The 26,382-nt window shown below is 36.5% G+C and overlaps 1 protein-coding gene across 1 annotated transcript in view; it reads left to right on the top strand.

Annotated features, from left to right (window-relative positions):
* Positions 1-26,382, top strand: part of SGCZ (sarcoglycan zeta) — a 573,073-nt gene that overhangs the window by 342,799 nt on the left and 203,892 nt on the right. Inside the window, exon 2 of the mRNA XM_026667086.2 lies at positions 17,676-17,870. Coding sequence (XP_026522871.2) covers positions 17,676-17,870 — 195 coding nt within the window. The remainder of the gene's footprint in view (positions 1-17,675; positions 17,871-26,382) is intronic.

Below are 26,382 nucleotides of genomic sequence, written 5' to 3'. Positions count from 1 at the left end.
AACTCCTTTTGCCTTTAAGTGCTATAAAAGTATTGGAAAACAATACTTAAGAGAGATGCATTTATTGTCCTTTTATGGACAATTGTTCCAATAAGTGCTAGCAATTCTGTCTTCATAGGGTGAAAATTGTATACCTCAGTGACTGTCCTGCCTGTGGCAGTAATGAAGTCTCGGTAGTAATCTAATTGTATTGACTTAGCAAGAAAATGGAATTCTCTTGACAGGATAAGCCCAAGCAAATTGCAACATCATAAGATCCATGCTGATATAAACACTATTGACATCGATGGGGAAAATAGTGAGTTAGGTTTGTGTTTTGGAGAAGTTTAAAAAAAGCAATCTTTTAAATTTAGTTGTTGTAAAATATATGGGTTTTTTTGTGCTTTATAGAGCTTCTCTGGAATGGATTTTTGTCACCCAAGCATTGGGACCAAGTATGGAAATGAAACTATTATTGAACTTTCAACATTGGTCATTCTGGTTAAATGTAAGGAAAACTGCAGCAACTTTAAGAGATGCTTCTTGAGTAGGGAGTTTTTGTGTGGTAGGAGCACATTACAAACTCCTGAAAGAGGAAGATCATAATCAGTGATCTTTGGCTAGTTCCAAACTTTTCAAGTTTTAAGTTTCTTTGGCATGTAATCTGAAAATACCAGTTTTAATTGAAGTTGGAACTGAGTTCTCATTGAGGCTTACAGAGAAACTCTCTGAATTATTTAATAACAAATGCCTATGTTTGAAGCTATGTGGTAGTACTACAATGTGGCAATAAATGATAAGGAAGACTCTATCCATCTTGTCATTTGAAGGCAATGCTTCCGGACAATATTTTTTTCTTTGACTCCTGGGAAATCTCACTAAAAGCAGAAGTCTGTGCATACCTTGGAAGCAGGGATTATACTGTATCTTGGGGCATGAAGGCAATGATCTTGGTGGAGGAACAAATAAATACCTGTGTGTGAACAGCATGAATGCTAGGAGGCTGGTTAGCCCCAATCAGAGTAATTTATAGGCTGAACTGAAAATTGAGGGGGAAATGGCATTACATTTCTTAACAGCTGGGCTCTTTGTAAATGAAGTACTGTACCACATCATCTAAAACTGTTTTATTAATTCTGCTTTTGCAAATGTGTACACTTTAATCAAATGGTGAAGAGATAAAGCTTTATTTGTTGGATTTGAAATTGCCAAAGTAAGCATAAGTTATGATTTCATTCATTGGTAGGGTGATTGATACGCCTGAATATTGCTTCTTCAGAGATCAAAGATGGAATGAGATACATAGAAAGTGCTTCCCAACTACCTGATAATGAAAGACATCCCCAGACCAAAGTGGTTTAACATTTATGCACTTGCAATAAAGTATGGAAAGCTAGCTTGTGTTCTTTTGGTAACCTTTTTTTCCTCATTCCTAGGGTGGGCCTTGTCTCTAAAATCTGTTAAGAAACTATTATCTTTATCCTGGGGGGTTTAGTTATCAATAATATAAAAATACTCAACATAACACAGTAAAATTATGTTTTAAACAATTCTAAGATCAGACAAAGGAAACAAAGCCCTGAGAGAGTCAGATACCTTGAGTTTCATTACCTGTATATAGAACATAATAATTCCAATTAAATTCATGTTCTTTGATTCTGAAAGAGCTTCCATGGTAACTATATTTATTTAACTATTGCAAATCAATCATAAAGTGGAGAATAACTAGCCAGCTTATACTTTAGATGCATTTAAAAGTACAGTGTTTATTGTGCCCCAAATATTGTGCCATTTCTTATACATAATGTATGTATTTATAAGTCTACAGCCTAAGAAATGAGGATTCCAGAGCTGTTATGCACCATCAGCTTCACTGTGTGATACACAGTACCCTACAATCAGTAAGTTGCCAGCCAGCAAGCAGGACAGAGTAATACTTCATCTTCAAGTTTAATTAATGCTCGGTGTTACACAACCAGGGGAAATAGTGTATTGGGATGTTGAAGAGAAAGTGGCAGAGATAGAAGGAACAAAAGTGGCAGAAGAAGTAAAAAATCCTTAAAGGCTGTGGCTAATTACAGGCTTCTTGTTCTTCCCTTTTTCGGATTCACTGCAAATGTTGAAGAGATGTTAGGCCAAAACCAAGAATGACAGATGACAATTCTTCCAAGCTGAGATCTTTATTGTTTTACACCTACAGACAAAATCTTGCCCAACTGAGGGCTCTTCTATTTGCATCTACAATATTTTCTGTCAACTATTAAGGAGGGACTGTCTTCACCCTCTTTTTTTCATAATATGGGCTGACTCCTCTGTAATGCTATATTTTCACCATATTTTGTCACATGTGGGCAGTTCTACCTTAGTCATACATTGTAAATATTCTCCCTGCTTATTGTGATGAGCTCCACGATTCACTTCAGTCATTTTTTGTGCTAGCACATTTTGATAACAATTTGAGCTAAATACTGATTAATATGAAGCTACAACCTGACTCTTGATATTGTAATTGAGAAGAAATTATGTGGACATGTATATATAACCTTATTTTAACTTTTAACTGGATAAATAAGATGGAAAAAGAACTTTTTCTAGCCCAGAGTCACATTTAGCTGAGTGAAATGCTTAAATCCATGCTACAAAAAGTAGTGGATACAGATAGGGAAAAAACATTTGAAGTTATTTAAACATTTAATCTCTTCAGGTGTTATATTCTCTATCACAGGGGTCCCCAACCACCGGGCCGCGGACCGGCCGGTCCGTGGATCACTTTGCACCGGGCCGCAAAGAAAATAAAAATAAAATAAAAATGGCGGCTTTCTTCGCCTTCAGTGAATGATGCTGGGATCAGGGATCAAGGACACAAATGAAAGAAGGGGAGGGAGGAAGCAACCAAAGCCTGTCCTACTCTCTGGCTCAGTGGCTTCGGTTTCCTCCCGCCTCGTTCCTCTCTCAGTTGCTCTCTCGCTCCTCCACCAGCCCAGGAAGAAACTGCTTCAAAGAAGCCGGCAGGGTGGCTTTTCCTGTCGGCGCAGCTCCCCGAAGCGCCCGTTCACCCCCACCCCACCGCCAATCAATCCAGGTTCAATCCAGTGCTCCGTTCTGCCTGCCTGCCTGCCTGCCTTCGTTTGTTCGGAGCAGCTTCGGCTGAGAATAATAACTATTCGCCTCTTTTACTCAGCCAAAGGTGCTCGAAACAAACGAAGGCAGGCAGGCAGGCACACGGAGCACTGGATTGAACTGCGGGCGGCGGGCAGGGCGGGGGTGAACGGGCGCTGAGGAGCTGCGCTCCGAAACCACCAGAAACGAAGGCAGGCAGGCAGAACGGAGCACTGGATTGAACCGTGGGCAGCGGGGTGGGGGTGAACGGGCGCTCGGAAGAGCTGCGCCGACAGGAAAAGCCACCCTGCCGGCTTCTTTGAAGCAGTTTCTTCCTGGGCTGGTGGAGGAGCGAGAGAGCGACTGAGAGAGGAACGAGGCAGACACCTGAGGGATGAGGCTGAGGGAGGGAGGGAGACACCTGAGGGATGAGGCTGAGGAAGGCAGGGCCGAGAGGCAGGGCTTCTCAGCCGTCCTGCAGGGACTTGTCCTGAGCCGCGGAGACAGCCATGGGCCACCACCGCCCAGTGCTCAGTTTTGAAGGCTCTCCTCAGCCCGGCGCAGTTCCTGAATCTGCAGCTGAAACCCTCCGTTTAAATGTCCCAATAGAAGAGAATATCTGTCGCTCAGGGTTGCAATGAGGAGGCATTGGCACTCCTGAACTTGGTGGTTTGCTGGCAGATGTTTTATTACCCGACTAGGTAACAGCATCAGATGTTACCTAGTCAGGTAATGAAACGTCTGCAAGCAAACCACCAAACTCGGACTCCCCCACCCCGGTCCTTGAAAAAGTGTTTCTGCGTGAAACTGGTCCCTGGCACAAAAAAGGTTGGGGACCACTGCTCTATCATATTAAAACCTATAGTTGGGGCATAATGTCTGGTTATTTCTGGCAGTGGTTGTCAAGGCTTTTGAAGTCATATGCAATCTTACAGACTCATTTGAAAACTCTTACAGGCTTTCACATTTTTGGAGAAAATATTGAATATTATTATTATTTTTAAACAAATTTTATTAATTTTTAAAGACATACAAAACATAAATACACAAAAACACAAAACATAAAAACATAAAAAATCTCTTTTCTGAAAGTTGCTTGGTCCCAGGTTAAAACTCTTGTTACAGACACAAATTCAAATTCATATTCATTTTACATACCATTTCATATCTTATTAACATTTTCAATTTTCTATATAACTTCTCCTCTCTTTTAAATTTTCTCAATTTTATTTTATTTATCTCCTCTCAATTCAAATCATAATATTTATTATTCTTTGTCTGTTCTATTTCCAGCTATCCATTTATCTTTCTTCTTTGAAAAAAAACTTCTCCTATACACTAAATGGAGTATGATGCCTTTATCTCTTTCCCCTATCTTTATAATACTTAATATAAAACACATAACTTTCATTGGGATTCTGTCTGGTACATTCTAAAATTATACTATATTATCAAAACCAATACAAATCTATTCATTAATATTAATATTCATTTATATCTTAAACATTTAACACATTACTTTTCAGTTAAATCACATACTTTTATGGGAGCATCTATTTTCCATAGTTATTCCCCCCCCCCACATCACATATTATAGCTCATTATTTCATTACAATGTTCCCCATTCTTCTACTTCAAATCTCTCATTTCACAAAAAGTTTCACTAGGATAACATAGTCTAATCATTAATATTAACAATCATTTATATCTTAAACATTTTACTCATTTCAATTAAATATCATGCCTTTGTGGGAACACTTATGCTTTCCAAAATTATCCCCCCCCCCACATCACATATTTTAAATCATATTTCATTACAGTACTCTCTTTTTCTTAACAGTACTCTCTTTTTCTTTTTTCTTCTTAGGTTATACTAAATATTTTATCACATTTTAAATTACATATTATTTCCAATTTTCTATGGTTATTTCTAAATACAAATATAAAAATGCAATCTTATGTACCTTTCTAGAATCCCTTTTTCAATAAAATTTATCCATTGTCTCTAAAAAAACTTTTGCTTCTTCACATCTTGCTCCCCACCATTAAGGCTTCTCATCCCTTCCTTTCTCCCTTGCTTCTTCTTCTCCTCGACCTCTTTACCCCCTTGTCTCTCCACCTCCCTTTTATTCTGCTTTCCCCCTTTCTGTTGTTTCCTAACATAATGTCCCCTTTTCACCTTATTCTTCTCTTTTTGGGTTGTTTTTCCAGATCTTAAAGTCTTCTTTTCCTTTTTCTCTTTCTTTTTCCCTTCTCCGACCAAAGTTATTTGTTCATCAAAGATGGCTTCTTCTTTGTCCCCACCATCCTGTTGCTCATTCAGCTTTACATAAGTATAAACCGCCATTTCTAAAAATTGAAAAAGAGTGCCAAGGACATCTTTCCCTTCTTGCTTTTCTTCTTCATATTTTTGATATACAAGTTTCAGTCCATCCACAAGTGATGCCATTGTGTAGAGAAAAAGTTTTTCCAAACAACCACCCAAGTGCTTTTAATCAGAAATAATTCTCAAAAGTTCCAAAGTCACCAAACAATCCAAACAAGCTGTTTCTTTTAAGTACCTTCTCCTTCTTCACTTTCTCTTTCTGGGGTTAAAGTTTAATCACAAAGTTCCCTTTAAAATATATCTTTTAGAAGCCTTATTGATGTTTAGTAACTCTTTAAAGTTCTAGGCAATCTTCTCCTTATTTTCAAATTTTGCTCCAATTTTTTTTCCTCTCCCTTCCCACTCACAGCCAAAAAGATTTTTCCCATCCGCTGTCACGTTAGGAAGGAGAGTGAAACGAAAAAAAAACCTTTCCCTTTCAGAATATTCGCAGCTTGTAACTCTCACTAGAAACTATGTATACTTAGCAGCCTTCAAGATTCCAGGTCACTTTCTCTTGCCTTGTCCCGGTTGAAAGCAGCTTTCATATTTCTTCCAGCTTTCTCCCTCCTGCACCTGCTTGTCCGGCTGCAGATTTCTTCGTGGCGGCCATTGCTGACCACCGTTCCTCCGCCTTGGGAGAAGGGGGTTTTGCCGGCTGGGGAGGGGGTCTGCGACACCCCCAAACCCCTATCCGGATCCCCCTGTCTTCAGCTGCCTCTACGGGGCAGCTATATCCCCCAGATCCAAACGGATCGGGGGAACCTTGGCGGCGAACGCAGCAGGGATCGCGCAGTATCGCGAATCCCTGCCGCCGCCGAAACCTTGCAAACCGGAAGTCCAATATTGAATATTATTTATGTACATATTTATGCCACCATTTCAGGGCATCATTTATCACAGGGAATATGTGTAATCATTTGTATCATCCTATCTAAAGAGAGTTCAATTTTCAATTTGCATTTGCAAAATCATTCAATTTGATAGGAATTATTTGGAGTAATTGTTGCATTAATATTTCTAGATGGTTATGAGCATTCTCCACTAATATGCTCTTCTTTTCGATATGATTCTACATGCAAAGATTTTGGTGGTAATATCTCCCTCACCATTGGAGTTTTCATTCAATATTAGGAGCCCCCCACTGGAGATGCTATTAAAATTAAGTAATTCTTCATTGTTTGATATTTGTGTCACCTTCATGTATGTGCTACTGAAAACTAATTGAAGAATGCTGAGAAGCAAAACAATAATGTTATTGTTTTAACCTAAATGGAATGTTAAAATATGAATCAGTATGGCATACATTACATTGCATAATTAATTAGTGTAGGGTGAACAAATTAGTTTTTAGGCTACATAGTAGAAGTACTTTAAACTAGACAAAATAAATTGTCACATTTTCTAATAGTTCTCAGGAAGAACATGAGAAGAAGACAGAAAAGAAGGGGTAATGTAAAAAAATGGCATTTGTTTATTTGCATTTTATTTTTAATTTAACCAACTTAATTTATACTTTTATTTGGTAACTAATTTGTATTGTATAATTTGTATATGGGGAGTCTTCCTTTGCACTTTGTCTTTCTCCAAATTTTGTAGTACAATTTTCATCCTCAAAATGTGTGCATAGGAAAAGCTGAGTATAGAAGTATTTTGACTGAAGAAATTTCATGATCAAAAACTGTACAACTGTACAAAAAAAAAAACTGCACACAGAAGCATATATGAATTTCCAGGCATCTATTAAAATTGCAGACTGACTAAATAATAGAACATATTGCTGATGGCATCTTGAAGAAATTGATGTAGATTAATGATAGGTTATTCTTTCCTCCTACCGTTTTTCAATATTATATTGCCTTTTATATGATCTTGCAGTTAAATATTTTTCAAGTGAATGATTCAGTTTTTTGTGTAATAATTTTATTTGAAAATAAAGCTAATGACTGGTGTGCACAAAGCCTTGCATGCCAGTGCTTTTGAAAAAGTGTGTGCTTATGAGTTGTATTATTAAATATGAGATAATATTTGTTACAGTGAACATCAAAATAATTCATTTTTATTTGGGCTTCTTAATGAAGAAAATTACATCAAACTAGAGAACGTTTATATTTCAGATTTTTTCTGAAATATTTCTGAATTTTTTTAAAAAGATTTTTTTCCTTCTATAAAAGAGGAAAGGTGAGCATCTAAAACCGATCATAACTTTCTATTACAGTAAGAGGAAGAAGACAGAAAAGAAGGGGTAATGTAAAAATTAATCTAGAACTTATTAAAACCATTTTACTAAAAACCAGAAGATTAGTAATTTAGCAAAGACCAAGTACCCTGACATTTTCCGTTATTAACTTTCTAAAGTGCCATGTACTGAGACTAGTTTAAAATGAAGAATAGAATTATTTTAATTGAAAACTCTGAACGATTCTCCCCTGGAGGTTCTGGTTCATTTCTTTTTATCTATCCTCCTGAGTCTCAATAAAAGTGAGAAGCACAACAGATAAGGCCATTCTTTCTTTGTCTGCTTGTTATTTTTATTGAAGATAAGCTATGAACAATGTGTGTTAGAGATTAGCAAGGACAATGGTAGTCATAATCCATGCAAAAAAGTAGGATGCTTTCCTGATTTAGTGTATTCTTTTTATATATTTTTCTGGATCATGGTGATAGCTTTTTCTTACATTACTCCAGGACTCAATTCTTTCAGAGTTATAGCTGGTCTCTTCTCCCTCAGCACATGGGAAACATATGTTGCTAGCCTCCTTGAGAAAGGCATGATGCAGATTATGGCATGATATTTATTTATTTATTTATTTTATTTCACAATTGCTTACAAGATAATAGGTATAAGTAAAAACATAATTATGAATACATGGATACATATAAGAAAAATAAAAAATATATAAAAGAAACAATAGGACAGGGACAGTAGGCACGTTGGTGTGCTTATGCATGCCCCCTACAGACCTCTTAGGAAAGGGGTGAGGTCAATAGTAGAGAGTCTAAGGTTAAAGTTTTTGGGTTTGGGGAAAAAAACCACAGAGTCAGGTAGAGTATTCCAGACATTGACCACTCTGTTGCTGAAGTCGTATTTCCTGCAATCAAGTTTGGTGCGATTAACCTTGAGTTTGTATCTATTGTTTGCTCTTGTGTTGTTATGGTTGAAGCTGAAGTATTCATTGACAGGTAGGACATTGCAATGTATGATTTTATATACTATACTTAGATCGGACCGAAGGTGGCGTAGTTCTAGGTTTTGTAGGTCTAGAATTTCGAGTCTGGTGGCATAAGGTATTCTGCAACAAGTAGAGGAGTGGAGAACTCTTCTTGTGAAATATTTCTGGACTTTCTCAACTGTCTTAATATCAGATACATAATTTGGGTTCCAAGCTGATGAGCTGTATTCGAGTATTGGTCTAGCAAATGTTTTGTATGCTCTAGTTATTAGTGTAATATTACCAGAGAAAAAGCTATGTAAGATTAGGTTAACAACTCTTAATGCCTTTTTGGCTATGTAGTTACAGTGGGCTCTAGCACTTAGATCATTTGAGATGAGTACTCCAAGATCCTTGACAGAGTTTGGATCATCAACAAGGTCTTGACTATTCAGCCTGTATTTTATTTTCTGATTTTTTTTTTGCCAATATGTAGGACAGAGCATTTATTTGTTGAGATTTGAAATTGCCATTTGTTTGACCATTCTGATACGTAGTCAAAGTCTTTTTGAAGGGTAGCAGTATTGTCCTTGGTGTTGAATAGCTTTACATCATCAGCGAAGAAAACGCAGTTGTTCTTGATATGATCACAGAGGTCATTTATGTAGAGTATGAAAAGAGTTGGTCCTAGAACACTGCCTTGGGGGACACCACTGTTGACAGGTACAGAATTTGATAGGATGCTCCCAATTTTGACCATTTGTTGTCTGTTTGACAGGAATGCTTCTATCCAGTTATACAGTTGTCCAGAGATACCGTAAGGTTTTAGTTTTAGGAGTAGTTTGTCATGTACCACTGAATTCAAGGCTTTACAGAAGTCTATGTAGATTGTGTCTATTGCTTTGCCTGATCGAGTTGTGTAGTTCATATATTTTTGCAGTGTAAGAGTTGCAGATTACATGATAGTTTTTTCCTAAAACCAAATTATTTAGTAGCGAGTAGGTTGTTTGTTTCTAAGTGGATGATGATGGATTGGTTAATAATTGATTCCATGACTTTACAGGTGATGCAGCATAAAAGAGATTGGTCTGTAGTTTTCAACTAGGCTGGGGTCTCCCTTTTTGAAGATGGGGATGATCATGGCTTATGACCATAGTTTTGGCAAGGAGCTGGTCCTGAAAGATTTTTCAAAGATTATGCTTAGAGGTTCGGTTATGGCAGTGGGTAGCTTTTTTAAGAAGTAGGCACATATTCCGTCCAGTCCAATAGATAGAGATGGTTTTAGATTGCAAAGTTCTTTTTCAACAATGTCTTCTGTAAAATCGATATGTATTAGATCCTTGTAGTTGTCTGTGGTTTGACTAGGAAATACTGGGCATGATCCATTGCTGTTTTCAAATACTGAGCCAAGGAATGTGTTAAAGAGGTTGGCTTTAATAGTGTCATCATTGCAGTCTTTACCATGAGGTCCTTTCAGGGGTGGGATGGACCTTGAGTCTTTGTTTATAAAATTGTAGAAAGTGCGGGTGGAACTGGTGCGTAGAAAGTTTTCTTCTTGTTTAATGTGATAATTGGTGCATTCAGTCTTTATCTGTTGGCATAAATTTTTGTATCGGCTTTTGAAGTTGGCAACATGACCAGATTTGTTTTTCTGCCAAAGTGGTTTCTTTTGGGATTGAAGCTTCCTTATTGTTTTGGGTAATTTGTTTTTTCTGGCTTTGAGAGTTATTAATGGTACATATAGTTTAATGACTCTTTTGACTTCAAGTAAAAATATGTTGTAATGGTCTTCTACAGTATTGCATCCAGAGAATAGAAATTGCCAACCAAGGGATGAGAGATCATTGTTTATAAGATCATAGTTGCCTTTTTTGAAGTTATAATTGGGGATTCCATTGTTGTAATGATTTTTGTGTGGATGTATGTTAAGACAAAAGTCAATCATGTTGTGGTCACTGTTGGAAAAGGGTTCTTTAATTTGTATTTCGTAAATTGAATTCAAACTATTGCAGAAGATGAGATTGAGGCAGTTGTTAAGTCTAGTGTTGTTGGTTACTAGTTGTTCTAGTCCCAGATTTGTTACTGCATTGTAGAAGGTTGCATGTGTGGGTTCAGTTGTACATTCGTTAAGGGTCCAGTTAATATGAGGTAGATTGAAGTCACCAAGAAAGATAAAAGCGTGTGGGCAAGATGCTGCCCATGTTAGTAGTGTATTTAGCTTGTTTGCACATTCGATGTCATAATCAGGGGCTGTGTAACATAGTAAGAACCAAAATGTGATATTTAAGGACAGTTCACAGACAGTTCTCAGGAACAGCAAGCTCCTGCATAACTTGGATGTTTTTTAGATGTAGGGACTTTTTATAGAAGATAGCAACTCCACCTCCTCTACAGATTTCACAATCTGATCAATAAACAAGATAGTCTCTTACTGAGGTAATGGGGTCAGGGAGAGATGCGTTGAGCCATGTTTCACAGACAAATATAATGTCGAATTTAGCCGTATTTAGTAAGAGGAGAAATTCAGATTCTTTTATTTTATTTATTTATTTTATTTATGGAAGGATGGATGGATAGGTAGATGGGTAGATGGATAGATGGATGATTGGGGGACAAATGAATAAATATTGTAACAATCCAAGGGCATCGTTTTAGTCAAGATCCCATCTTTACAAACTGGTAAATGTGTTTGAAGCAAGAAAATTTACACACCAAAAGCATCCCTGCCTACAGCAAATTGCAATATCTGGGTTTCAGGATCTGAGAAAATCTACCTGCCTGGAAATGTTCTACATACTTAGGTTTTCCTTTTACAATACTCTGTTATCATGGGGAATAATCTTCAATCTTTTTTCTGATGAGCCATAATCCTCAACCTTTTGTTTTTCCCCATTAATCTGTTGTACAAATAATGCCCCATTTTGTCCAGCTGAGTCAAGTTGTTGGAACTGGTGATAGAAGTCAGCAAATCTGAAAGCTTAATGTAGGGCAGCTGTCAAGAAATACTGTTTCCTCTTGATTAGGTACTGATTAGGGAATATGCTGTCTCCCTAAAGGAATGCCACTATTTAGGACTTTAGACAGTCTTGTCTATCAGCAGAACTTTCTCCCCTCTCATTCTATTTCAATCCCCTTTTCTGTATTTCTGTCATTTACCTTTTAAACCTTCTTCAGAGCTTTTTAACATGGGATTATTTTTTCCCCATCAGTGGATATGTAAAAAAATTCCCCTACAAAACAAATGTTAATTGTTCACTACCACCACTACTGCAAAACCATAGGATTTCTCCACCCTCTTTTAAACCACCCTCTTCTCTTGATTTTTAGTAGTTACATAGTGACTAACTTAAAAAAAAGTGCAGAGTACCATTTTCCCTTGTCACTGAAAGAATGAATGGCACATAAATTCATAGACATGGGAGCAGGTCCTTGTCTTATGCCCCAACATCCATCCATTCATCCATAAAATTCATCCTATCACATCATTGACAGTTCTGTGTGGACCAGCTAAAGAGATTTGTGCTTTGTCTTCAAAGCTAAGTAATGGTGTGATCTGATGCTCCTACATTCAAGTGTAAGTCTGTATCTGCCGATTACATCATTGTGCTTATCAATACAGAGTTTATTTTCATTCTTCTGCTCTAACAATAGCCATCAGGGTGCTCTAGAGAGCACCCCTTCTTGAATTAAGGGATGTAACATTTCTGCCAGCTTTTAAAGTTAATAGTAATATTAGCTTTTTGTAATCATTGGTTTAAATCATTTCTAAATGTTGATTATAATTCTTTACAATCTTGATGTTAGCTTGATGTGTTCCTATAAATCAGTGAGTCCTCGGTAGTCAATGACATAATTAATAAATTAGTCCATTTCTCATTTGTTTGTCTGAAGTTATGCAAACAAGTTTGACTGTGTACCAAATGCCATTAGACAGTGTACACCATTAAAATAGCCTTTAGCAAAATAAAATACATTTAAAGATATAATGTTAACCGTATATCTTCTCTCAGCCTGACAAGAATTTTCACATTCTAAGAGAAAAATATTTTCTGCAAGGACCTAAGGTGTTGCCAATCTTTTACAGCCTGTGGCAAGTTTCTGTGCATGCAATTGTTCCACCACATTTTTCTTCGTTTTGTGAATGAAAAGCAAATGAGATAATTTCTTGGGGGTATATGCATAATATACTAGAATACACTATTTGTAAATTATTTTTAAGTCAAAAATTATACAGCAACACTTAGATAATGGCTTTGCCCTGATCCATAGATAGATCTTGGAAGTTGAAATAAGATCATAATTAAAAATGTGGACCAAACAAATTTTTCATTATCGGTAGTCATGGATTCCCTATTTTAAGTCATGGGAAATCACCCACTAGTTAGTGCACTGGAGGAATCCCTAGGAGATAAAATTGAATGCACATAGAAAAATTAACAAGGTTGTTCTGACAGAAAAGCATTTACTATCATCCAAACCAAATAGTGACCTCACTGTCAGATAATAGGATCAGGCTTGCGGCAGCTGTGTTTTGCAAAAATTGGATTTTAACACTGCATGTAATTCTGAAATCCTTCATTTCAAAGTTGTCTCATTTGTTTAAATAACTGCAGAATTAATGGCTTCAGAATGTGAAATGATCATTTCTGTTCTTTGGTTGAATAAATATATTTTATAACAAGGAGTCTGTTGTGAATGTTTGCATCTACAAATATGAATAACTTTGCAAATTGACATTGGAGCTGTACTCTGGATTCTGTCCAATTACATTCCTATTTCCTACCTTTTCACATTCATGAAAGGTTAGTTGCCTATTGACCGGCTTTGCCTCAACCAATATTAAGGGAGACTTGTTAGCTGACCCATTATCTTTCAGGCTGAACTGTAACAATTACTTATGTCTGTTCTATGGCTAAGAAACTGAATTCTTAAAGTTGGAGTCTTGCAAGATTTTTGTTGTAGTTTATATTCTCTGACAGCAGTTACTTAATGTGAAGTGAGTTAATTACACTGTTGCAAATTGCAGAATATAATGATAGGGTTTAAGGTTTGAATTATTTATTTTTAAATGTCATGTAGTAGCAATACTAGGGAATTGAAGCGTCTTGGAGCTATATGCATCCTTGTTGCATGTTTCATCTCTTCTTTTCTCTTCCTGTTATCTCTCTCCTCTTTCTGTGCTTACTTCATAGTATATGTGGTATTTCTCTTCCACACCATCTGCAGTATTGCCACCATTTTCTCTTTATCTCATGATTTAAAATAGTTTGAGAACACTGCTAAACAAAGCGGCAGTAGCATCTCTCGTGTCTGTTTCTCAAAGAATCTGGGGGAGTAAAAGAATCAAAGACAGAACAGACATCTGATGTATTAAAGGATTTTGTGATGTTGAATTTTAAGACTGACTACAGCAGGGCTGTAAAACTCCTGGCCCACACATGCTGGCTGCGCCCATACCCAGTTTAGCAAAGGGGAAAAAAGTTCCGATACGTCACATGATGCTGCTGTGACAACGTGATTTTGACAACTCTGCACTACAGAGTCACTGGCCTACACCACAGATAAACAGAGTTGGAAGGAACTTTGTAGGTCATCTAGTCCAACCCCCTCCCCAAGCAGGAGACCCTACACTATTTCTGACAGATGGGAGTCCAGTCTCTTCTTGAAAGTCTCAAGTGCTCCCACAACTTCCGAGGGCAAGCTGTTCCACTGGTTGATTGTTCTCACTGTCAGAAAGTTTCTCCTTATTTCCAGGTTAAATCTCTCCTTGTTCAGTTTCCATCCATTATTCCTTGTCTGGCCTTCTTTAGAAAATAGCTTGACCCCTTTCTCTCTGTGGCAGCCCCTCAAATATCACTGCTATCATATCTCCCCTGGTCCTTCTCTTCACTAGACTAGCCATGCCCAGTTCCTGTAACCGTTCTTCATATGTTTTAGTCTCCAGTCCCCTAATCATCCTGGTTGCTCTTCTCTGTACTTTTTCTAGAGCCTCAATATCTTTTTTAGAGTGTGGTGACCAAAACTGGATGCAGTACTCTAGGTGTGGTCTTATTAAGGCTTTACAGAGTGGTATTAGTACCTCACTTGATCTTGATTGTATCCCTCTGTTAATGCAATTTAGGATCGCATTAGCTTTTTTGGTGGCTGCTGCTGCACACTACTGGCTCATATTTAGCTGGTTGTCCACTAAGACTCCAAGAGACCTCACACAGTAACTGCTATTAAGCCTGGTTCACCCAGTCTACATATGTACTTTTGTTTTTTCTTGCCTAAATTAGGACTTTACTTTTCTCTACACTGAATTTCATTTTGTTAAATATGGCCCAGTGTTCTAGTCTGTCAAGATCCATCTGGATCTTGAGCCTATCTTCTTGTGTGTTAGCTATTCCTGCCAGCTTAGTATCATCTGCAAATTTGGTAAGTTCCCCTTCTATTCAAACCATCTATATTATTAATGAAGATATTGAAGAGTACTAGGTCTAGAACAGAACCTTGTGGCACCCCACTACTTACTTCCTTATGTAGACTTAGACTTTTTAAGGACTATTCATTGAGTACGGTTTGTCAGCCAGTTGCGAATACATCTGGTGGTGGTACTATCTATCCCACTTTTTTCTATCTTACCAAAAAGTAGGTTGTGGTCTACTTTGTCAAATGCCTTGCTGAAATCTAAATATATTATGTCCACAGTATTTTGCTGGTCTGCTAATTTAATCACTGTGTTGAAGAATGAAATGAGATTGGTTTGGCATGATATGTTTTTAACAAACCCATGCTGACTGCTACTTATTACTTTACTTGTTTCTAGATGTTGGCAGATTTGTTTTTTGTTTTTTATTATCTTTTCCAGTATCTTCCCAGGTATTGATGTTAGGCTGATTGGTGTATAGTTTCCTGGGTCTGTTATTTTTTGTTCCTTTTTTGAAGATGGGATCCAGTCCTCTGGTAGTTGTCCAGTGCTCCAGGATTTTTGAAAGATATGGTGCAGTGGTTCTGATATGACCTCTGCCAGCTCCTTTAAAACTCTGGGATGTAATCCGTCAAGCCCAGGTGATTTGTGTTCATCAAGATCAGAGAGGTGTTCTCCTACTATTTTTTTTTTTTTTTGGTGCTTATTTTAACTTTTATTTCTGGTCTGTCTATTACAGTTATGTTTTGGTGGGTTGAGCTATAGTTTGTTTTTGCATGAAGACCGATGCAAAGAATGAGTTAAGCAGCTCTGCTTTCTCTCTGTTGCCTGTTACTTCCTTGCCATCTTCTCTCCTTAGTGGACCGACTGCTTCCTTGATTTTTTTCTTGTTATTTATATGCTGGAAGAAACTTTTTTTATTATCTTTGACTTTGTGGTTCAGGTCACACTGAACATTTTGTGGTTCAGGTCACATTGCAGCAGTGATTCATATAAGCTGTAGGTAAATGAGTTGATCGAGGTTGATATAAAAACAACAGCAGCAACAAGATCTGACCTGGGCAATATTTAGATGTGAATATATCAGGAAACTCTAAGATTGTAGGTGTTAAGGTAATTCCCCATTAGGAGAATGAGCGCGTACAGGGAGACGTATTTGAGAGTAGTGTTTGAATAATACACACACAGCACACAGATACACTGTACAGTAAATGTAGGTTTTACTTCCAGAAATGTTAAGCAAAGTCCAAACAAGCAATCCAAAGTCATTCACAGGTAAATCAGTCAGTTTTTTAGTCCAGGGATAATCCAAATATCAAAGTCCAGTGTCAAAAAACAGTTCAGTAACAGACTTACATTAAATCCAGGAATATCAGTCAATTAGGAAAAATGGAGCAACTGCAATACTTTCCAAAGAAGGAAACAGAGATACACTCACACTCTCTTCTGAGACTCAGACTAAACAACCCAGGTTTCTGGCTCCATCTTATGGCCGGTTGAGGAACCACACCCAATTACCATTTTAGCATTCCCTTAAAGAGACATAGTACTAAAATGTCTATCCTGGCTTATATATTTCTAACCCAAATACCTGTTAGGTGACTTAACTTCCTAACAGTAGGCTTGCTAATGAAGATTTTTAAAAAGTAGGCAGTGTCTAACCACTTCCATGTTCTAACTTTAAAAGTAACTGGATCTCTACATGGAGTAAGCAGGAATCAAGCTCAAATTTAAAGGTGGAGTTTATTTTGCTATTGTGAAATTTTATGTCTAGACTGAGGCGTATGGTGTGTTGTCATTCAGAGAAACCATTGAGTGAATAGTAGTATGACAAAGCTTCTTAGGGGAGGGATGCATAAGGGAGAGAGAAGAACAGCAAAAAGGGACAGAATCATCGATGTAAGTTACAATAGGTACTTATTTTGTAGTAGGTAATTAGTCAGGTTATGAGAAATAATGAAACTGCATAGACATCAAGATGTGGACATCAGTTCTATGGATCCACTTTCTGGAAATGCATGTCATCGTCACAAAAAAAATCACATTTGTTATTTAGTTTCTTTTAGCTCTGCTTTGTGTGTTGTTAGCATTTACATAAAAAAGAAGCTAAAAGCCTGAAATTTGCCCCATTCCCTTTTACCAACCCTCTGAACAGCTGAATGCATACAATCCTAACACACATACTAGCATTTCACTGGCTTCCTCAAGATGCCAGATCCCTTCATAATAATCTACACCTAGGGAGGATCTTCCTTCTTAGACTTCACCCATCTTCAGGGCACACCTAAATGATCAAAGCCCAAGGCAGGAGTTCCTCAATCTGCATACCTAAACATCTAAACATCAAAGCCTGTTTGTCATTATATACATATATATACTTCTGCTGGTAGACCCCTAATGAGGTAGACTACCATCCACCATTGTACATGGTTGAATAAATAAACTCTATTTCTAGCAGCCCAATGGATATAGTATTGTGTACTATATACTATATTTATTCATGACTCAGCTCAGAAAATTGGACCAAATAAATTCTAATGGTGTAAACAATCATTTTCTCAGAAGACCAACAGGGTTTTGTTAAGGATCGCTCAGTAAAAAAAAACTGAGGATATTTTAATTGTACAGATAAATTTTTAATACTTTGCAATCTTCTTCTTGTTTCTAATAGATGACACGGGAACAGTATATATTAGCAACACAGCAAAACAGTCTGCCAAGAACAGAAAACCCTCAACTTTATCCAGTGGGGATTTATGGCTGGCGAAAGAGGTGCTTATACTTCTTTGTCCTCTTGCTATTGGTTACCATGATCGTTAACTTAGCCATGACAATATGGATCCTGAAAGTAATGAATTTCACAGTGGTAAGTAGCACTTTTTGGAATGGAGGGTATGTGGTTTATAAATGTTAAAGGGATTTGAAATGATTATTTAGTGTTATTTTTCAGTTTTCAAACAGATTTGAGGGTTTGGGAAGTAAAACAATGGTGGAATAAAGTGTTCTTTGCCTTTCATTAACTGGATGTTCATATGTATAATTCTTAATTATTAATTGAAGAACTAATTGATTCTGAACATAGAACATAGTACTTTTATTTCTGGGGCAATCTGACTGACCATTGCTAATAGAGACTATGCCCATCTAGCTCCAATAAGTATCCATTATTAATTCTTGTAGTTCGTAAGAAAATATCAAGACAGCTATTTCTGAACTTTCAGCAATGACAATTCTGGCTGAAATGCAGGAACTGAACCCCAAAAAAGAAAGAAAGAAGAAAAGATCAAGCCAAGTGATTGGCCTGGGTTGATAGCATCTCTTCTGGCCTCAATAAATGAATTATCACCAGGTCGATGGCTCTGGAAAGGTTCTCCAGAATACTTTGATTACCAACAGAAGAGCTGACAAAAAGTGTAATACCTATTGCTCTGATTAACAAAGGAATGGCTCAGGAAAAATCTGAGCTTTTTGCATTTTCTAATGCAGATGCCATTTGCTACATCTGCCACTTTTTCCAAGACTCAGAAATCATTTTGAAATTGACTGAATTAGCAGAGATGATGAAATTAACTGCTTTGATTAGAGATAATGGACTAGATAGCATTATAAGAGACTGAAAACCATTTATGTACAAACTAAATATATGATGTTAATAGAGGGATTTGAAGATTAGTGTAATTTTAGCTTAACCTGTTGACTGTTATCTGTGTGTGTCTGTGTGTCTTTGTGTCTGTGTGTCTAAAAGAGAATTTACTGCTTTTTCTTTTATTTACGCACCCAGCCAGGGTGAATTCTGAATATGAAATTTATTTGACCACTTTTTCCTCTTTTTTGTACACATTTTTGCTGTTGTTAAAGTTGAATGTATGCTTTTGTTTTATTTTGTTTGTTTGCTTGTTTGATTTGTATTTTACTCTTTGTGATAAAACAATAAATAATATTTAAAAAAAAAGAAATTGCAAACTCAATAGGAAGAGATATTGTGGAGTGCCTGTGTAATCTTAGTTTTGCAAAAAATTATTTGGGTCCTTTTTAAAACTAATTTTTAAAATTAGACTTATTCCCTGTTTCTAGTAGAATCTCAGTATACATGGAAACCATGTAAGAGACAATTTAAGGCACTCTACTTTTTTTTCACACTGACGTCCAGGGCCCAGTCTTTCTTCTGGTACTCAAGCATATGAGTTTGATTGAAAAAGGAAACAATTCCCTAAAGTCAATGCTTTTGACCCCTTAGCTTGACCACAGTATTTGTTTTAAGCAAGTACTGAGCCCATTGAACTTGCAATTCACAACAGGGTTAGGGTTATGAAACAGTGCAGATTAGGATTTATATTTGCCATTAAACCTAAATAAGCACATGAATCTCATGTATCTCTGGACACCTGCATAACTGGATAGAAGCATTCCTGTCAAACAGACAACAAATGGTCAGAACTGGGAGCTTCCTATCAAATTCTGTACCTGTCAACAGTGGTGTCCCCTAAAGCAGTGTTCTAGGACCAACTCTCTTCATACTCTACATAAATGACCTCTGTGATCATATTAAGACAAACTGTGTTCTCTTTGCTGATGATGTAAAGCTATTCAACACCAAGGACAATACTGCTACCCTTCAAAAAGACCTTGACTATGCATTAGAATGGTCAAACAAATGGCATCTTCAAATCTCAACGAATAAATGCTCTGTCTTACACATTGGCAAAAAAAATCAGAAAATAAAATACAAGCTGAATCGTCAAGACCTTGCTGATGATCCAAACTCTGTCAAGGATCTTGGAGTACTCATCTCTAATGATCTAAGTGCTAGAGCCCAATGTAGCCAAAAAGAGTTGTTAACCTAATCCTACGTAGCTTTTTCTCTGGTAATATCACACTACTAACTAGGGCATACAAAACATTTGCTAGACCAATACTTAACCCAAACAAATGAATGACTTCACCAAGAAGCTTCATGTAGAATTTAAACAGAAGAGATGAATGTGTTGAATGTGAGTCACCCCACAAGTGAGGGGCTGCAGAACCAACCTCTTCCCTTTGTCCACGCTGACTAGAAGTGACCACTGAGGAAGGAGGCAAAACAGTGAAACACATAGCTTCAACTCCTAACCCCTGCAGTATACCACAAAAACCTCTGAATGTTCAAGGACCGCAAGGATGAATTAACCATTCCCTTCTCGCTCTGTCAATGGTCATCAACAGCCTTCAAGATAAAAGAAGGTTTGGAAACTAAACCAAAATTGTCCAGAATGGAGAGGGATCAATGAAATATTTCAGACCATTATTCAAGTTAGGCTTTTTCCACATGATAACAGGCAAGCAAAGCACTAGAAAACATGAAATGTTCTCTCATATTTTAATGTCATATGAATGTATGACTATAAATGTTGTATATAAATATATTCATGACTTGTTTATAGTAAGAACCAGAATTTTCAACTTTCTTATAACAATTTATGGTGGTGGGAACAATATATCATTAGAAAATCCTTTAGCCAGCCATTAAAAATGTGGCCTTAAAATAGTATATTGCAGATTCACCTTGGGAATATATCTGAGTTGAAAACATATAGGAATAATGTTTTGGCTTGGAATGAAAAATTGCAATGATAGCAAAGGCCTTATGAAATTCTCTAATGCAACCAGTGTAGAAGCAAAAGAAAAAGAAAATGTTGGAAAGAACATACAAGGGCCATTAGTAAGTAAAAGAGAAAATAACCAACCTCTTGGACCTTGGAAAAGAGGGAATATGGAAAACTGAAGATAATTTCACCTTGATCTATCTGGTATAAAAGGGGCAGAGATGAACTTTGTCAGGCTTTCAATATTCTGTTATTAAACCTGTACAGAGGAGTCTAGTAGGTTATGTTTTCTGACTTAGCCTACCTGGAAGGGCTGGCTACTTGTAATAATGCAGACATTCATGATAATTGTAGACTGAGGATTGTTACAGAATTGGAGAGATAAGTAGAATGGGACAAAGTGATTAAAGATTAAGGGGGGGAATGACTTTTGTGGACATTGCAACCTGCAGCAAAATGGGCAAAGTAAAAAGCAAAAAAGTTAAATATACACTAATATATAATTAAGAAAATGAGTGTAAAGGAAAGATCTTCCCCCTGTTTCATAGTGTTGGAACATCCAGTGAAATTAAATATGGAATGATTCACATTCAGAAAAAATATTTCTTTCCATTGTATGAACTATCGAATTATCCTGTGTCAGTTATGCTGATGGTCACATATCCAGAGTTTATTTTGTTTAAGGGACTAAACAAACTTTAGGAAAATAGTTCTGGGAATATCTTGGTGTCTGTACATTACCTCCAGAATCAAAGGCAGTTTGCCTTTAATTCCTGTTGCTAGGGAGAAACATAAAAGAGGTGATTGCTTTTATATCCCACTCGGGTTTCTTACATGTATCTGAGCGATCACTGCTTGATTGAAATTTTTCAACAAGATAGCCCTTTGAGCTGATTAGCAGTTCTTAAGTATTTCAAAGAGTATGGACATTCCTAATTTTCTTTGGTCTGCTTTCACAAATATGTATAGACAGAAATATATTCCTACAGCAGTTAAAGTTTATTTCATATATGATTCTGAACACGTAAATTTGAAAATGCTAGTTATATTCACCTCTCTTGAAAGATCCTGAAATCTAACGTATTTTATGGTATTCAATATTTTACTGAGGTTTTTTTTATCTGTTGTTTACAAAGCCATGCATTATTGATGTAATTTATAGTTACTGCCAAAGGTTCTTTGCACACAATTCTTCCCAAACCTGTCATTGCTTGAATAGCGACTTCATGGATAATCCTAGAGATCTTCTATTTCAAATCTCATAATACTTATTTTTCAAAATGGATTAGACACATGTAATGCACTTGAAACACTGAGGGATCTATTAAAGGGAGAGAGTGACTTACAGAGAGTAGAATGGAGAGAGGATTGACACACTCTGATATTTATAAAAAGTAAACATTTAAAATAAACCCCTATTTATATTTTAATGGCAATGTGATGCCATATTGCATACTAATATACTCATGTCCCTTTCAAATATTTTTTTCAGGTTCATATTCCTTCAGTGGAATTTTCTTAAAAAAGGACAGATAGTAGCTCTCTAATGTAAATGCACATTTGGCTACAAAGGTTTTCTTCTTCTCATAATCAGACACTGAGACAGAAAACTATCAAACAAACAAACAAGGCAAGTTATAGAAACAACAAGGTTTGCATTACACCAAACGTATTTTAGCATTTTAATTGTTGCAAAGCAGTATTGATTTAAGATGGCTTTGTTCTCTCTTCCATATGTTTTAACACCTTTGTAATAGCTGTTTTTTTCCTTTTTTTTTTTTTTTTTTTAAAACAAGTTTTATTAAAAGTTTCAACAACAAACAAATCATTACATATTAAATCTTTCCCTGTCTTTCTACAATAATTTCCCCAATATTCTCATAAAACACAAACAAACACAAACAAACATAAAAAAATCTTTTAGTAAAGTACCTTGGCCCCAGTTACCTCTCTTTGCATGGGTTAAAATAATAGCACATATCACTCTTCACATTTCTATCTTATTTAATCCATCTTAATTAAATCATTAAATTTGTATCTTTTGCCCATTCATTTATCCCTCTATCTCTTCTTATAGTAAAAAGAATTTCTCCTGAAATCACTAATCAGAGTATGATGCCTTTCTATCCTCCCCCTAAGTTAGTAAAATTAACATTCAGCATAACAAATACCCAATTTGGTTCTGCTTGGTACATTCTATCCACCAAAAATGTTTAAATACATTGTATCCTCCTTTCCTTCGATATTTTATTACATTTTAAAAATCAATCATTATTAAAAACTTCAACATTTTAATTTCTTATTAAATCTTAAACCATTCTAATTTACTATTTCAAATATAAATGTTACAATACCATCTTCTGTACCTTAGCAGAATCTTTCTTACAGAAATTTATATTTCATCCTTTGTCTCTAAAAAAATCCCTCTTCTCCCATCCAATTTTAAAGCTTTGAGGCTTTTCTCCGCCTTTCCCCTTTCTTTCTTCCCCACCAAATCTTCCTATCCCCCTTCTTCTTCTAACCTCTGCCTTGCTGGGATCCCTTCTCTGTTGTGTTCCCTTTTTCTCTTGTTTGTTATCATTATATTTACTTTGCATCATATTTTTCTCTTTCTTAAATGTTTTTTAGATCTTAAGTCCTTCATTTTCCTTGCTCTCTTCCTTCCTTCTTCCTTAAATAAGTTTTGGGATTCAATGAAGATGGCGTCTTCGTCTCTTCCTTGTTGTTCTTCTTCCGTTCCATCTGTTCCATTGTCTGTTGGTAATTAACCAGCGCCATTTCTAGAAATAGAAAAGCTTTTTCCATGCCATCTTTGCAGGCTGCTTTTGTTTGCTCATATTCATCCCTCAGATCTTCAAAAGGAAAGCCATTATAAATAAATCTTTTCTTTTCTTTATTCCTCTTTCTTCTTACACCAACCAAATATTCCGAGAGAAAGGCAAAACAATCCCAAAATCCACAATCCTCAATAAATCCAAGCAAGCCAAAAATTCCCCTTCCTCTTCCAGGGTGGTATCAAACAAATAAAAAAAAGAATCCAAATCTATATTTTAAAGCCTTATTAAGATTGTATTTCTGTCCTCAAGTCTTCAAGGCATCTCCTCCAACAAGATCCAAATTTATATATTTTCTTTATTCTCTCCCTTCCGGCTTAATTCCGTCGGGAGGGAGAGTAAACTTTCCCTTCAGCACCTCAAAATAGCCGCTTTTTTTCTCTTGTGGAAGAAATTATCAGAAAACCATCTTTTCCAGGAATTAAATTAGATAAATCTCAAAGCCCTGGGTCGACCAAGAATAACTTTCACTTTCAATAACTTTCTCTTCTTCCTCCTGCGCATACTTGCCCGGCTGTCAACTTCTTTGTGGCGGCCATTGCGGACCGCCGCTGCACCGTCCTGGTAACAGGGGTTCTGCCGGCCAGGGAGGGTCTGCAACACCCCAAACCCTTCCTCCGGATCCCCCTTACCTTCAGCTACCCCTGCAGGGCAGCCTTGCTCCGCACCCGTCCGGTCGGAGCCCCAAAAACAGCTAGCGGCAGGGATCGCGCAGCCAGCGAATCCCTACCGCTCGCGAAGCCGACAAACCGGAAACTCCGTAATAGCTGTTTTTTTCCTATCTACTTATCCAAATGAAGTTTTCTAGGGATGATCAGGAAACCAAAACATGTATGATGGGTACTAAAAAGCATTGTTCCAATGCCCCAGAAGGGAGGGATATAACCCACTCCCTTTAGCGTTTCATTGAATAGTTGTTTTGACCATTAGCACTTTGATCATATGGTCTGCCTACACAAAAACGCGCCAACAGACACCCATTGAGACAAATGTATGCCATAAGGGATTTTTTAACTGATGCCTTTGGGAAAAACGAGCTGATTCTTTTGTATCCAGAAATCTGGTTCTCTGAAATTCTCTATGTTATATCTTATCTTGTATTGAAAGAAAAGTTTCCAGAATCTTTTTAATGGAGGACCATATGTGGGTTTTTTGTGCATGTATATGCAGGGAGGATATTGTTTGCTTTTAAAGTAAGTTTCTTTCACTGGCTTAAAGAATTATTCTAAATTTGGTTTGAAAGTTTGTACTCTCCTCCTCACAGAAATCTGATGCAATTCTATTTCTTTCCTGAAAATTTCCATGAATTAATCATTTCAGCAGCAAAAAAAAATTAACCAGTTCTTTTCTTTTGTTTTTCCATCACTCATTGTCCTGACATATGTTATTAGAGCCAGACCCCTCTTGTTTGTTGGATAGAAGAGCTCTTGAAATATTATCCTTTCCCCAAGGGCAACTGTCACTTTGTCACTTTGAAGTCACTGACTGGTGTGCATTCAAAATTCTGGCATTTGATTCATTGGCATTTGGTAAATAGTTGTTTGAGGATGAAACTGCTAAGGCAATATGCTCTTTTCATAGATCATTGCTCTGTTTTCCCTGTCAATTAGAGAGGGTTGGGAAGCTATCATGGTGTATTTATTTTATACAAATGAATATGATCTGTTTTCTGTCTTTGGTGTAAAACCTCAAATGGTAATCACAGACCCCAGAGAGGTCTAATAGAATCAGATTGTTGTGAGGAAATATCCATTTGCAAGCATTAATACTTTGGTGATGAAATTAATTTGACATGATTTGCCATTTCAGTATAATATGATAAAAAATAGGGAACATGATGAAAAAGAAAATTTGAGAGATGTTTTCAACCCAAATCATATAATTTCATTCTCCTGGATTAATGCTTGGGATTACTTGTCAGCCATTCAGTATTCAATCATCTGAAAATTATACTAGATAAAATGTAGACTGCAAATTCCTGAAAAAAACTTGAAGGTTTCTTTTCCTTTTCTTTAACTAGTTTCAATCTTATGTTTCTCCATTTGTATTAATCAGTGCAGATTTGCAGTACAGATTTGTAAAATCTGTTCGTCCAAATTTAAATATAAATGGACTGGCCATATTGATTCAGATTCTAATAATTTTATACTATAGCATGGTAAACATAAGTTTCATTGCCAGTTATCTTTTTAGTACCAGAATATAAATATGAACTGGCTTCTTAATATTTGTAATCCATTCTGTGTGCTCCTTTAGTTAAAAATGAGTTAGGGTACTTTGAATAAATATTATAAAGTCAGAGACCTCTGGATCTTTTTACCCTATTTTGGATTAGGAGCTTGGTAAAACCTTCTGCCACCCTTTATCTTCACTTAGTGTTCTACCTAAAGCCAACCATGTGGGAAAAATACGTAACCTTTTTCTTCCTTTCTGGCAATAATAAGCTCAAGAAGCAAATAGAGAAATAATAGATGTCACATCTCCCAGCTTTACAACAACATCAAGTTTAGGAGAATCATTAGAGGACTCAGTTGTTCTTACAACTGTGAGAGAAAGACAAAACTACCCAGAGATGAATAATGTTATATCATAACTCTTTTCTTCCTATAACCTAACATGTATAATCCACAGCCAAAGAAAATCTAGTGGGAGATAGAAGGATGCTTCCTTGTTTTCTTCAGCTTTCAGGAAAGTCATTCATTTTCTTGTAGCAAGTTCTTATTTTTTTGGTCTCCTCATATTTCTGGAAAAGGAGAGGAGGAATTAAAATAAGCCTTATGCTCTGTTGCTTAACACATAGAGCCAAACTGGAAGATTAAAGAAAAAGAGAAACAGCAATGAATTCCTATTACTGCAAGAAGCAGCCACAATTGTTCCATTTTTCCCTTTAAAAACACCCAGAACTAGAACAAGCAGAGGTTTCCACAGCTACAAGTGAGTAATTGGGTAGCTTTTTTTTTTA

This window comes from Notechis scutatus, chromosome 4 (assembly GCF_049901735.1).
Source record: "Notechis scutatus isolate UNSWTSFEM ecotype Mainland chromosome 4, rNotScu1.2, whole genome shotgun sequence".
NCBI lineage: Eukaryota > Metazoa > Chordata > Lepidosauria > Squamata > Elapidae > Notechis > Notechis scutatus.
Note: the sequence above shows the minus strand (reverse complement) of the source record. Positions and strands in the feature narration are given on the sequence as shown.